The sequence below is a fragment of the Odontesthes bonariensis genome, chromosome 14 (assembly GCF_027942865.1).
Source record: "Odontesthes bonariensis isolate fOdoBon6 chromosome 14, fOdoBon6.hap1, whole genome shotgun sequence".
In the NCBI taxonomy this organism is placed as follows: Eukaryota; Metazoa; Chordata; class Actinopteri; order Atheriniformes; family Atherinopsidae; genus Odontesthes; species Odontesthes bonariensis.
Window position 1 is genome coordinate 36,387,812 of NC_134519.1, and position 13,695 is coordinate 36,401,506.

General features: G+C 43.5%; 1 protein-coding gene across 4 annotated transcripts in view; it reads right to left on the reverse strand.

The window, feature by feature from the left end:
• rnf31 (ring finger protein 31) overlaps window positions 1-13,695 on the reverse strand; it is a 113,879-nt gene that overhangs the window by 34,302 nt on the left and 65,882 nt on the right. For all 4 annotated transcript variants that reach the window (XM_075484206.1, XM_075484207.1, XM_075484208.1 and 1 more), the window contains exons 10-16: window positions 10,647-10,880; window positions 10,369-10,554; window positions 10,079-10,246; window positions 9,797-9,982; window positions 6,600-6,806; window positions 6,347-6,520; window positions 4,901-4,999 (exon numbers count right to left, since the gene is read on the reverse strand). In XM_075484206.1, coding sequence (XP_075340321.1) covers window positions 4,901-4,999; window positions 6,347-6,520; window positions 6,600-6,806; window positions 9,797-9,982; window positions 10,079-10,246; window positions 10,369-10,554; window positions 10,647-10,880 — 1,254 coding nt within the window. The remainder of the gene's footprint in view (window positions 1-4,900; window positions 5,000-6,346; window positions 6,521-6,599; window positions 6,807-9,796; window positions 9,983-10,078; window positions 10,247-10,368; window positions 10,555-10,646; window positions 10,881-13,695) is intronic.

The window sequence follows — 13,695 nt, forward strand, 5'->3', positions numbered from 1 at the left end:
TCTCCACACGGTCTCTTCAAGAGTCTGACACACTAAGGCATCCAAAAGTAGCAAGTCAGCCGCTGGTTACACTTCCCATTGACCTTGTTATATACAGATTCAAATTAACCTTCAATTAGTGCATAATTTAAGTCAAACAGAATAATGTCAGCATCATTATGGGGTATAATGTGTACATTTATTTATGATTGCTTCAAAGTACTTAAATATACAATCCATGAGTCAAGCAAACTTGATTGGAATAACAGCGGACTATTTTAGGAAACTCCTACGACAGGTCTGGATCACTCGTAAATTCTGTTCGTACCTGAAAGAAAACGTAAAATACAAAAAGATTGGTGAATGCGCAAATTCTCTTAAATCACTCGTACGCACGATTTAAGAACAAATCTGTGCGTACGAACGGTTCTTGCATGAGCCCCATGATTTCTCTTCACTCTGTACAGCTCAGACTTCCAGTACAACTCAGAGTCCTGCCATCTCCAGAAATATTCTGATGACTCTGCAGCTGTTGGGTACATCAGTGATGAACGAGAGGCTGAGTACAGGGAACTGGTCAATCACTTTGTGACATGGTATGGAAACAATCCCCTCATCTTAAACTAAATCAAATCAAAAGAGATGATTGTGGATTTCATTAGGATTAAGAATAAGCCATCAAACACGGTCTCCAACCAAGGTGAAGAGGTGGAGGTGGTTGAGGAATACAGATACCTGGAGGTTCACCTGGAAATGCAACACTGAGGCCTTCATCAGGAAAGGACATACCAGACTGTACTTCTTCAGGAAGCTTAGGTCTTTCACTGTCTGCCCCAAAATGTTTAACATCTTCTACAACTCTGTGTTGGGGAGTGTTACGACCCACAGTCTGTTGTTTTAGTTTTTTTTTTTTTTGTTGATCAGCAGCTGTGTGGTTATCCATCAGGTTAATTTCGTATTTCATGGGAGGCTGTGCCGTTGCATGTCCGGGATTGGTCCAGTCCCCTCCAGCTCCTCAACTGATGCACCAATCCTGGAGCCAGGCAGGAATATTTAAACCTCATTGTTCCTGGTGTTCAGGGGGCAGCTGAACAGACTCTGTGCTGAGAGCTGGCCCCCGGTGCGCTGCTCATTTAGGAGATCTGTTAGTAGGCACTTGGAGATTGTATGTGTCTTGTTAAGAGAGAGCACTTTGTGTTACTTGTTGAGTTTTCTTTTGTTAAATCCCCCTTAATTTAGGTTGTTATGTCAGTTTTTGATATTTTAAGAGTTGATTTTTTCTATGTTTAATATTGTCCATTAAATTCTGGTTACTTTTCTGAATCTTTGTTTTTTCTTTTTCTTTATATCACCTCCCCTGGGGCCCCTGGAGCTGGTTGTTGAAAGAAGAATGCTGCACAAGTTGGTCAATATAAAGAGCAACACTTACCATCCTCTTAACAACATCATGTTGAAACAGAGTAAAATCAGTGAGGCTTCTTCAGTTCTGCTGCAATACAGAAAGATACAGGAGGTCCTTCCTGCCAGCAACAATAACTGCTCAGAATGAAAGCTCGTTATGATTGCTTAAAAAATAAATACTATAGAAATTACTGCAAAAATGTAAGTTGTCTTTGGAATAAATAAAGTCACAAAAAGAATTTAAAAAAATTAGAACAATATTAGTAACAATTACAAATCGCCTCTGTTAGTATTGTACATTTCCAGTTTTGCGCTGATGACACTCAGCTGCACATGCTAATAAAAGCTACAGATGTCAGCCGCCTTGTATATATCTTGTCTTTCTGACATTAAATCCTGAATGGCCCAAAATTTCATGAAATAATTTCAATGACAACAAGTTGTGGTCATTATGTTTGGTCCCCTGAATTAGAGTTAATTCAAAATGTTGCAGCTGGATTCATTACCACGACAACAAGGCACACACATGTCTCCCTGTGCTTTCCTCCCTTCAGTGGCTAACTATTACTAAACTAATCTGTCAACTACTATGTGAGAGGTGGCACCTGACCAATGCAAAACGTTTTTTTTTTCATTCGTGAAGTCGATACGTCAAATATGTTAAGCAGTGTAAGCTGTGAGAATCATTTGAAAGAAATCTATATTACTCATTATCAGAGGTGGGTACAAGTTACATTTATTCCGTTGCATTTACTTGAGTAAGTTTTTGAAAAAAATATACTTCGAGGAGTAGTTGTAAATAACTATACCTTTTACTTTTACTTGAGTAGATTTATGAAAAAGAAACTGTCCTCTTACTCCGCTACATTAGGCTACAATGAGCTGGTTACTTTTCTTCTTACCTCTTTGGTATTCTACGCCTCATTATTTTTATCCCCCCGCGTACGCCTCATTTTAATGTTTTATTCTGACAGAGAGAGAGACTTCCGCCAAAGGCTCTACCACCTGACTGTGTTTCACCAATCAGACGCAGCCGTGCAGTCTGGTCACGTGACCATACTCAATCTCAGCGGTGGGACCATGATACATTCCTGGGGCGGGACGGGTTAGCTTTAGAATTTACAGTCGTAGCAAACAAAAAAAAATAAACAGATGAAAAATGTCAGAATCAATGGTCGGAAATGCAGACGCAGACGAGGCCTCATACTGAAAGCATGTTTACCTTACAAAGAGTGAGAAACAGCAGCTACATTATGTGTCTTCTGTGTCAACCAAAACAAACGCACATTTCAGCAGAAACTCAACATCTAACCTGAGGAAACATGTAGCGGTAAGTTTCCTCAATTTGTTTTTTTTTTCCCCCATGGATAGGCAAATGTTTGTTTTTTAGGTTACATATGGGTTATATATGTTTTAAACATTTCCTAAGTCTCTTATTTTTATTATTATTTTTTTTTATAAATATTTTTTGGGGCTTTTTATGCCTTTAATCAATAGACAGTTGGAGAGAGACAGGAAACAGGGGGCAGAGAGAGGGGGAAGACATGCAGCAAAGGGCTGTCCGGTGCGGGACTGGAACCGGGGCCAGCTGCAGTGAGGACTGTAGCCTCTGTACATGGGGCGGCTGCTCAACCCACTACGCCACCGACCGCCCCAGTCTCTCATTTTTTGTTGAAGTTCTTGGATTTACATGAATTTTTTTTTAATTCAAGCTATTTTGTTATTAATAATTCATTTTAATTTATTTTATCAATTGGATGAACTCTAATTTGCCTAAAGATGATTATTTAGTATTTTTGTCTGTCTGATTGAATGCTTGTGTTAACAAATCTTCTCTTCATTGGCTCCCTGTTAAATTCAGAATAGAATTTAAGATTCTTCTCCTTACATATAAAGCTCTTAATGACCGAGCTCCATCATATCTTAAAGATCTCATTGTAAGATATTTTCCTAACAGAGCACTTCGTTCCCAAACTGCAGGTTTACTTGAGGTTCCCAGAGTTTCTAAAAGTAGAATGGGAGGCAGAGCCTTCAGTTATCAGGCCCCTCTATTGTGGAATAAGCTGCCAGTAAATGTCCGGGAAGCAGACACCCTTTCCACCTTTAACACCAGGCTTAAAACTTTCCTTTTTTATAAAGCTTATAGTTAGGTCTGTTGAATCTGATAGTGTGTCTGCTAGTGTGTCTTGTCCTGCCTCCACCTCTGGCACCCTCTATACTTTCATTACCCCCTACCCGAACCAGGGTTTGAATCCCATTCCCGCTTATCTTACCTCTTTTATTTCTCCCCCTACCCGAACCAGGGTTTGCATCCCCACCCCGCTGTGACTGGTGTGCAGTTGGTGAGAGGCTGAGGTAGCTTGTGGCTGTAAAAAGATGGTTGTTGTGGTGTGAGGAGCAGATCTATATAGGGAGTATAGGGAATTACTCACTGAGTCTGGTCCTTTATTTTATTATTTATTTTTTCGTTAGCACAAGTTTCTTGTGTTTACCTTGAATAGGGATGGCTCAGGTAATCCTGAAACATCCCATAGTTAAGCTGCTATAGGCCTAGACTGCTGGGGGGCCTCATCTGACACACCTTTCCTCACTTTACTCTCTTTATGTATATGTGATATTATTGTGGTCATTAACTCGTGTTTCCCTGTTCCAACAGATATCCTTTGAATGGTGTTACAGTGCCGCCGCGCCCCCCCCCCCCCTTTCTGTCTTCTCAAACCCCAGCTGGTGGAGGCGGATGGCCACCCTTCCTGAGTCTGGTTCTGCCAGAGGTTTCTTCCTGTTAAAAGGGAGTCGTTTCTCTCCACAGTCGCCTCAGGCACGCTCAGGACGGGAGATTGGACCGAAAAACAAAAAGTTTTCAGTGCAATCTGTTGGTTTTCTTAGCTAGGAAATTGTTTTTGAATTGGCTCTATATGAACGAATTGGATTATTTTATGAATTATGATTATTATTAATTAGTTGAATTCCAGTTGGCTTGAATTGGACTTACTATCTAAGTGCCTTGAGATGACATTTGTTGTATTTGGCGCTATATAAATAAAAAAATTAAAAAAAAATGAATTGAAAATCAATCAGACGTTACTCAACATTTACTCAGTACTTGAGTAGTTTTTTCACCTAGCACTTTTTTACTCTTACTCAAGTAATTATTTGGATGACTACTTTTTACTTTTACTTGAGTCATATTATTCTGAAGTAACAGTACTTTTACTTGAGTACAATTTTTGGCTACTCCACCCACCTCTGCTCATTATTAATCCCTAAATTTATATTTTCAGTTTATTGATGTAGTTTTCTTTGAAAAGAGTTCAAGGATTCTTTATGTAATTTCGACACATAGAAACATGGGGTGAAACGAAATTGGCTACTCTGGTCCCGGTGCAAGCCTGAGGATACATACAATAAGCAAGATAAAATAAAATGTGCAATATAAAAATACAAAAAAACCTCATTACTAACTGTAAATTAACTTATTTGTTCTCTTGATTTTTTCAAAAGTCCCTCATTGTGTACTCACATGACAGCACCAGAGGAACTTTGGGTCCTTGATTAGAGCCTGCTCAGTCAGCTTCTTGTGGAACAGCTCATAGACTTCTGGCTCAAGACACTCTCGCAGCTGCAGCATTAAACGCAAAAACACATATTAGAAATTAAATGGACCCAGGGCATACAAAAACATAGGTATGATATTTTGGTGAGGAAATTTATTAAATATATACGTTAAAACTTGTTGACTTGTCATAGTTCTACTGAGCAGAGTAGGACAAACTGGATGGTTGAACGATGTGAGTTTTTTACCTGGCAGCAAGGATCAACTAAAAGATACATTATGAAAAAGAGTTTGTAAAAGTAGAATGGGAGGCAGAGCCTTCAGTTACCAGGCCCCTCTCTGTGGAACCAGCTGCCAGTTTGGGAGGCAGAGCCTTCAGTTATCAGGCCCCTCTCTGTGGAACCAGCTGCCAGTTTGGCTTCAGGAAGCAGACACCCTCTCTACCTTCAAGACCAGGCTTAAAACTTTCCTTTCTGATAAAGCTTATAGTTAGGGATGGCTCAGGTGATCCTGAAACATCCCATAGTTAAGCTGCCATAGGCCCAGACTGCTGGGGGGCCTCATCTGTCACACCTTTCCTCACTTTACTCTCTTTTTCCCCCGTTTAATTTCTCAAATGATATTATGTACATGTGACATTATTGTGGTCATTAACTGGTGTTTCCCTGTTCCAACAGATATCCTTTGAATGGTGTTACGGTGTTTGTTGTCCCCTCTTTTCTGTCTTCTCAAACCCCAGCTGGTGGAGGCGGATGGCCACCCTTCCTGGTTCTGGTTCTGCCAGAGGTTTCTTCCTGTTCAAAGGGAGTCGTTTCTCTCCACAGTCGCCTCAGGCACGCTCAGGACGGGAGATTGGATCAAAGGGATATTTCAATTTAATCTGTTGGTTTCCTTAGCTAGGCTACTTTTTGAATAGGCTCTGTATGAATTGGACCAATTTAGATTTTAATTAATTTACAAATAAAACTGAATTTTCTTGAATGTTTGATGGAAATAGCAATGCCCAAAGTGAAAAAACAATTGTCCCATAAATGGTAAATAGACTATATTTATATAGTGCCTTTCTAGTCCAGCTGACCACTCAACGCGCTTTGACATGACACAGCACATCTTAGTCTATACAGTTTTACAGGCTACACAATGCTTTTTCTCTGTCACACACTTTTACACCGATGGACACATCGGTAGGCATCGTGGGGTTCAGTCACAGTCTTGCCCAAGAGACTGGGGAAACTGGGAGTGGAACCACCAACCTCCCTACGAGCAGTCGACTGCTCTTGCTGCTGAGTTCCAACCACCCCATAATGTAGATTAATGGAGGTCATACATTTTTTGAGAAAATAATATTTGATACCTGAGGAATGAGAGCATTTTGCCCCTCATCACTCTTTCATGTCTAATGCATTTACCTACCTGGATATCCAGGGTGGAGAAGTAGCTGTTAAGGTGTTCGGGGTCATTGATGTCCGGTTCCCAGCACACTGGACAAACCATGTCTCTGATGTGTTTGTCCCTTACAACAATGGTGAAGTGCTGCTGGAAGCAACCACAACATACGGAACACTGGCAAGATGTCAGAGACTGCATCTGACAAAGTATAGAGAGTGAGAGCGAGTCAGAAAGTATTCAAATATGCACTTATGAATCAAAACTCACAAGTATATACCTTGCTGTGCGGGAAAACAGAGAGGCAGATAGGGCATTCCTTTGCCAAAACTCTCTTTATAAACTCCCTGTCGTGAGACTCTCGTACAGCCTGCACTACATCCTCCAGTGAGTATGGTGCACTTTGCTCCATAAGCAAGGACAGTGCCAGCTCACAGCGTCCCCAGCTGGGAAGATCATACACCGCTAGGAGCCTACGACATATCCGCTGTAAGAAAGGAAGAGAAATTGCAAGTAAAGTTCACATATCCTACCAGCAGTATATGTCTTATTACCTGACTCCCGCCCTCTGGTATTCAAGGGAACGCCCCCGCGTGTAGTTGGTGAACGCAGCCAGATGACGTGAGTCAGGTTACATGTCTTACACATTCTATATCATCCTTTTAGAGAAACCCAACATCATTATGTTGTTATGGTTAATAGGTTGCAAAGCTTTACTATGCATCAAAGCTGTTCACACTTTCAATTCATCACATAAGCCGCATTTGGACAGAGCAGTTCTAAGAATGGTCCTCCTCAAGTTTTGTTCTGATAACTGTCCTTCCCCAGGGGAACTGTTTCAGTTTGCATTCGCACATGAGTCGGGACCAGGTCGGGACTGATGCGGCGCAGCCGTCTGCGACAGTGACGTGTTACTTTAGCTTCACATTCAACAACAAAACAAAACATAACAAAACCCGCGAAAGTAAGGAGAGAAGAAAAAACACCACAAAGAAGCTAACATGGAGAGCGGGGAGGCCACCATGTTCATGGTCTGCATGATGGTGATATTAATCATGGACGATCACATCAGGCGTCTAACATGGAGGCTGGAAGAGCTCACAGAGAGAGTCAGGAGACGAAGGATGGAGCGCAGGCCATACTTCTTGGTTTCATGAAGGAAGGAGAGCAGAGCGCCGCAGACAAAGGAGACCACGTGGAGGTTTAACTTATTAAACACGCGCAGGTTGTGTCCGTGTCGTATGAGGAAACATTTCAGCCTGACAACATGACAAGGGGCGGAGCTACCAACCACCAAGGGGCGGAGCTACCAACCACCAAACACCTCCGTCAGATGTGTTCCTATAGAACCCAGAACAGACCAAGCTGAGGAGAAGGAGCTAAAATGGTTCCAGGAACTGAGGGCCATGGTCCCTTGTTCCTGTATGTGCGAATGCGAAGCTGATAATGCAAAGAATATTGCACAAGATAATGAACATAATGCACAACACTGCGCATCCTCTACATACACAGGGCGCTGGCCTAGTGTAGGTGGGTGGCCTGGGTTCAAATCCCCTGCATGAAAGGTATTACCTCCAGTAGGGGTCCATAGGCAAGACCCCCTTACCCTACCTGCGCACTGCGACACCATACACACCTTTGGGACTGAAACAATTTTTTTTTTATTAATTTCATTTCATGATGATGATGACAGGTGAATGAGGGGACAACTGGAGAGACTCCACCCTTTTTAGTTTACTTATCAGCTTCGTGTGGGTGTAAATGATGCTGTCATCTACCTCTACTCACTCTCATCTCAAAGGTAATGGTGGCACCTAAAATGCCATTCAATATCTTCTGCTGAGTGAGAAGCTGCTCAAGATGGGTGTTAGTGGGTCTGCTATCTCCTGGGTTGCTGACTATATGTCAGATGAATGTCAGTTTGTGCAACCTGTCTGATGTGGTGGTCATTAACACAGGAGCACCTCCTGTCTCCAATCTTCTTCCCTCTACACCTCAGATTTTCAGTCATTCCCACTGAAAATCTTTTCTGATGACCCTGTGGTGGTGGGTTTATAAGAAATGGATAGGAGCTGGAAAACAGACAAGTGGTGGACAGCTGTACTGAGTGGTGTTGCAAAAATCATCTGCACCTTAATGTCACCAAGAGCAAGGAGATGATGGTCAACTTTAAGAGGACAAAATCTCTGACCAAGCCCATCAACATCATGGATGAAGAGAGATGAAGTTGAAGAGCAGCACGGGTACTTAGAGGTAAACCTGAATGACAGACTAGGACCAACACCAATACTGTGTACAAGAGGCAGATCAACAGATTATATTATGTTAGGAAGCTCAGATCCATCAGTATGTTCAATAAGATACTAGAGATCTACTGGTCTGTGGTGTTGAGTACCATCTACTCTGGTGTGGCCTGCTGGAGAAGCAGCATCAGTGCCACAGGTAACAGCAGGCTCAATTAGCTCATTTCACAAAGCAGGCAAAATAATTGGAAAGATCTTGGGACACATGGGTTTGAGGAAGTGAACTTCACTGAACAAACTGCTTTCCATCACAAACAGTCCATCCATTTCGATGACACACCACAGGGACAGCCGAGCTCATTCTCCACCAAACTCATTCAGCTGTGCAGGCAGAAAGAACGCTTGAGGAAATCATTCCTACTATCCAGCATAACATTATACAGAAGCTCGCTCCTGTGTAACAGATGAACACACCACTGCTCGTCACATTTGTAAATACTGTTAATACAAATAGGTCAATTCTTATTGCCATTTACTGCACAACCTCTTGTACCTACCATTGATCTTTGCACTACTGGGTTAGGGTTTTACTTTACTTTATGTTATTTACTATTTTACCACAGATTCTTTTCAAAGCACAGCCATCTTTGTATAAGTCTTACCTTACAGACAGTTATAGATACCGTCCTTTTTTATTGTCTAAATTATTTACTTTAATTTTGTACTTACTTTTGTTGTCTTTTGTCCTGATATTTAAGTTTTTTGTTATTTGCTGCTGTAACTAAACAATTTCCTGCAATGGTGCCATTAAGTATCGATTGATCAATCCATCCATCTTATTGTTGCTTTAAAAAAAAAACTTTAAAAAAAAGAAAAAACAATAAATATGTAATAAGATTGATATAACTATGATTGATTGATGACTACTGAACTCTTCTTATGACCAAAGCTCGAGGCCGAAGCTCTTGTGGAAATTTCTTAATAAATAATGCAACAGTCATAAATGTACATTTAATGACACTCATCCAAGGAACATCAACTATTTTCAACTGTCCCCATGCAAGACAATAGCTTGAGTAGATCCAGTGTAGTAGGGCACATGTGTAGGGAGTGAAACGCAACTCCTAAAACATGGAAAAGATGGTGATAAGAATAAAAAAGAACTTTACACTAGCCCCAAAGGCAAACCCAATGGGAGATATCACACATAACAATGTAGAATCTATGGTGTCACCTGTTTGTCAGGGTGATGAATATCCACAGGAGCCTCGGGCTTGTCACTCCAAATTCGCTTGTGAAAAGGCTCAAGGAGAGGTCGCTGAAGTAGAGCCAGGGCCCCTCTTACCTCACCACCACTTTGCCTCAAAACCTCATGACAATGAGTTTCATCACTGAAGCCCAGTGCACACAGCTCCTTCACCTGAGAGAAGATGAAAAAAATTGGTGGCATCTCTCGACAAAAGTGAAACCTGTGGAATAATACTGATCATCTCAATACATTTGAACAACTTGTCACCTTTGCAAGTCTGTCTCTCAAAGCTTGTCTGCCAGCTCTTTCAGTGTCACCCCCTGCAGCCAGCCAAGCCTGCTTGGCTTCTGCTCTGGATAGCTGGACTACACTCTCAGTATCTGAAAAGTCTGCCTCTTTTCCACCATCTTCAGGAGGAGATTCACATAATGGGTTCTGTGATAGATTACAATTGATGAATAACAGAAAAAAATACTGACTGTGACAATCGGAGAAACAGAGAGGTGATTTGTAAGGTTTAAACGGAATTTTATTTACACAAAGATAAGGATACTGACAGCATGCTCTGTTAAGGTCTTGTTGGAAACAGACTGAGGGGAGAACATTGCCACTGACATCCTGATTTGATCTAATAGAAGAGGGAGCTCTGTCTTTAACCACTTGCAGGACAGGACACTGCTCTCCCCAGCCACTCTCATGCTTGTGTACACCTCTTCTGGACTCACTCCTTTCTTCTCCCCATCCTAACAAAGATATAAAGGATAAATCCACTCAAGCTCAACCTCAAAATCAAGTTTAAATACAGAAATCAAGATATATCACAAAGATAACTTGCTCTTATTAGCTGAATCAGCTTGAGCCCTTCTTCCTTAATCTGCTTCTGCCTGTAGGAGTCCAGGTCTTCAGGGGCTAGTTCTTTGGGTTTGATTGTCAGGGCAGGGACCCGTCTGACAGGTGAGGGAGGGTGAAGCTTTATAGGCAGGGGTGCAGGCTCTGGACGAGCCAGGTCACACATCTCACACATTGTAGCAGGAGAATAGTTCAGATAGGTGCAAAACTGGCACACCCACTGAAATATAGACACACAGAGGCAGAGAGTAAGAGAGATAACACACTATACTTCAGTCAAAACAGTATCTGCTCACACATCATTAACATTGCTATTTGAGAAAGGTCTCAAGAAAATCTCTGAAGGGGTGCTGTCACGCTAAATACTGGGATGCACTCTGTGAGCAACAAGGAGATGACATTAATGCTGTGACTGAGTGTATTCACCTTCTGCATGGAAACAACCATCCCCACAAGGGGAGTAAGGTGCTTCTAATAATAACACCAACCTAAAACCAAAATAACCTAAAAAGACTCAGGGAAGAAGACAGGGAGTTATTGAGAAGTGTGCATACACTGCTGAAAAAAAAAAGAGAAGAAGAACCAGGTGGTGTACAGAAAAACACTGGGAAACAAACTTCAGGGAAACAACGCAAGAGATGTGTGGTCAAGGATGAAAAACATCCCAGGCTTTAAGTGAAATAGGATCAGGCCTCTGCAGCATCGCGTGGGTATCGGGGACAGTGCCTCTGGACTGGCAGATCGGGGCGGTGGTCCCCCTCCGGGGACCGGAGGGTGTGTTCAAACTTCAGGGGGATCACACTCCTCAGCCTCCCTGGTAAGGTCTATTCGTGGGTACTGGAGAGGAGGATCCATTGGATAGTCGAACCTCGGATTCAGGAGGTGCAGTGTGGTTTTCGTCCTGGCCGTGGATCAGTGGACCAGGTCTACACCCTCAGCAGGATCCTGGAGGGTGCATGGGAGTTCGCCCAACCGGTCTACATGTGTTTTGTGGACATGGAGAAGGCGTTTGACCGTGTCCCTCGGGAGTCCTGTCGGGGGTGCTCCGGGAGTATGGAGTGCCGGACCCCTTGATATGGGCTGCTCTGCTCTGCTCTGTATGACCGGTGTCAGAGTTTGGTCCGCATCGCCGGCAGTAAGTCGGACGTGTTTCCTGTGAGGGTTGGACTCCGTCAGGGCTGCCCTTTGTCACTGATTCTGTTCATAATTTTATGGACAACATTTCTAGGCGCAGCCAGGGCGTTGAGGGGGTCCGTTTAGGCTAACTCAGAATCGGGTCTCTGCTTTTTGCGGATGATGTCGTTCTGTTAGCGTCATCGGACGATCTTCAGCTCTCACTGGAGCGGTTCGCAACCGAGTGTGAAGCGGCTGGGATGAGAATCAGCACCTCCAAATCCGAGACCATGGTCCTCAGCCGGAAAAGGGTGGAATGCCCTCTCCGGGTCGGGAATGAAATCCTTCCCCAAGTGGAGGAGTTCAAGTATCTCGGGGTCTTGTTCACGAGTGAGGGACGAATGGAGCAGGAGATTGACAGGCGGATCGGTGCGGCATCTGCAGTGATGCGGGCTCTGCACCGGCCCGTCGTGGTGAAGAAGGAGCTGAGCCAGAAGGTGAAGCTCTCGATTTACCGGTCAATCTATGTTCCTACCCTCACCTATGGTCACAAGCTCAGGGTAGTGACCAAAAGAACAAGATTGCGAATGCAAGCGACCGGAATAGGCTTCCTCCGTAGGGTGTCTGGGCTCGGAGTAGAGCCGCTGCTCCTCCATCGAGAGGAGTCAGATGAGGTGGCTCGGGCATCTGGTTAGGCTTCCTCCTGCTTACAGTTGGTGTGAGCGTGCTACTCTGCTACAGCCTTGATCTTCTCCAGATCCGTCTTCACCTGCCCGCCTTAGAAGATGTAGCCGAGAAAGGAGACAGATGGTACATGGAACTCGCATTTCTTGGCCTTGACAAAGAGGCAGTTCTACAAAAGGCTTTGAAGAACCAAAGCCCACCAGTAATCCTGCCTCTACTAGTGGACTCTGTCTTTTGATCATACAGGGCAAATGATTACAAGCACCACAATAAATACACTCATTAACTTTATAGCACCGAAGACATTCCTCGGTAGTGAGTCTCGCCCGACCCACCTGCATGGGCTCAGAGGAATCCCATGTAGGTAAGACTCAGGTACAGTGGATCCAGTGGAAAGAAAAGAGGTGGGAAAGTTGAGAAATGGTTGTTGGGGGAGAAAAGTCCTCTCCGTCCTCTGCTCGGCTAGCCGGTTGTCGATTCGAATTGCAAGAATAACAAAGTCCTCGAAAGAGGACGGCTCCTCTCGAGGCTAACTGGTCCTTCATCTGTTTGTTGAATGCATTCAGAAGAACTCCCTGGGGAGTGATAGCAGGCCACACTGTTTCGGCTGCCAAGGTGTGTAATTCTATGATGAATTCAGCCACTGACTGGCTGCTTTTTTTTAAGTTCAGAAGCCTCTTAGCAGCATTTACCTCATGAAGGGGATGGTCAAAAGTCCCTTTAAACTCCTCCTGAAAGGCAGAAAGGGATAATAGTCAATGGAGGGTTAATGGAAAAAAGCTAGTGCCCAGTCTAGCATTCTACCCAAACAAGGTAGTGAAAAGAGTGTAGGGAATGGCCGAAAGCTAGGGAGCTCTGGAGCAGGAAACCTCTACATTTACTGATATCTCAAGAGAAATGGTCTGGGGTGGGAAAGGAGGCGTCGCGGAAAACTGGCTCGGATGAAACACCATGGCTGGTTGGAGACAGAACTGGAGAACTGGCTGGTAAAATGCCTGGAGACGAAGCAGACAAATGTTTGTGAATACTGTCTGTGGTGCAGAGGTTCTGAGTCGGCAGCGTGGCGAGCAGGCAGGTATGTGAAAAAAGGCTGTTGAGAGGAGGGTAACAATAGATGCCAGTCTGTACATAGAATTCCAAGGCTTGGAGAGTGGACGAAGGAAACGGCGCTGAAGGAGACGAGGCAAGGTCAGAGCAAGGAATTTAACTTGCAATACAACACAGGAGTCAGCCTAAGT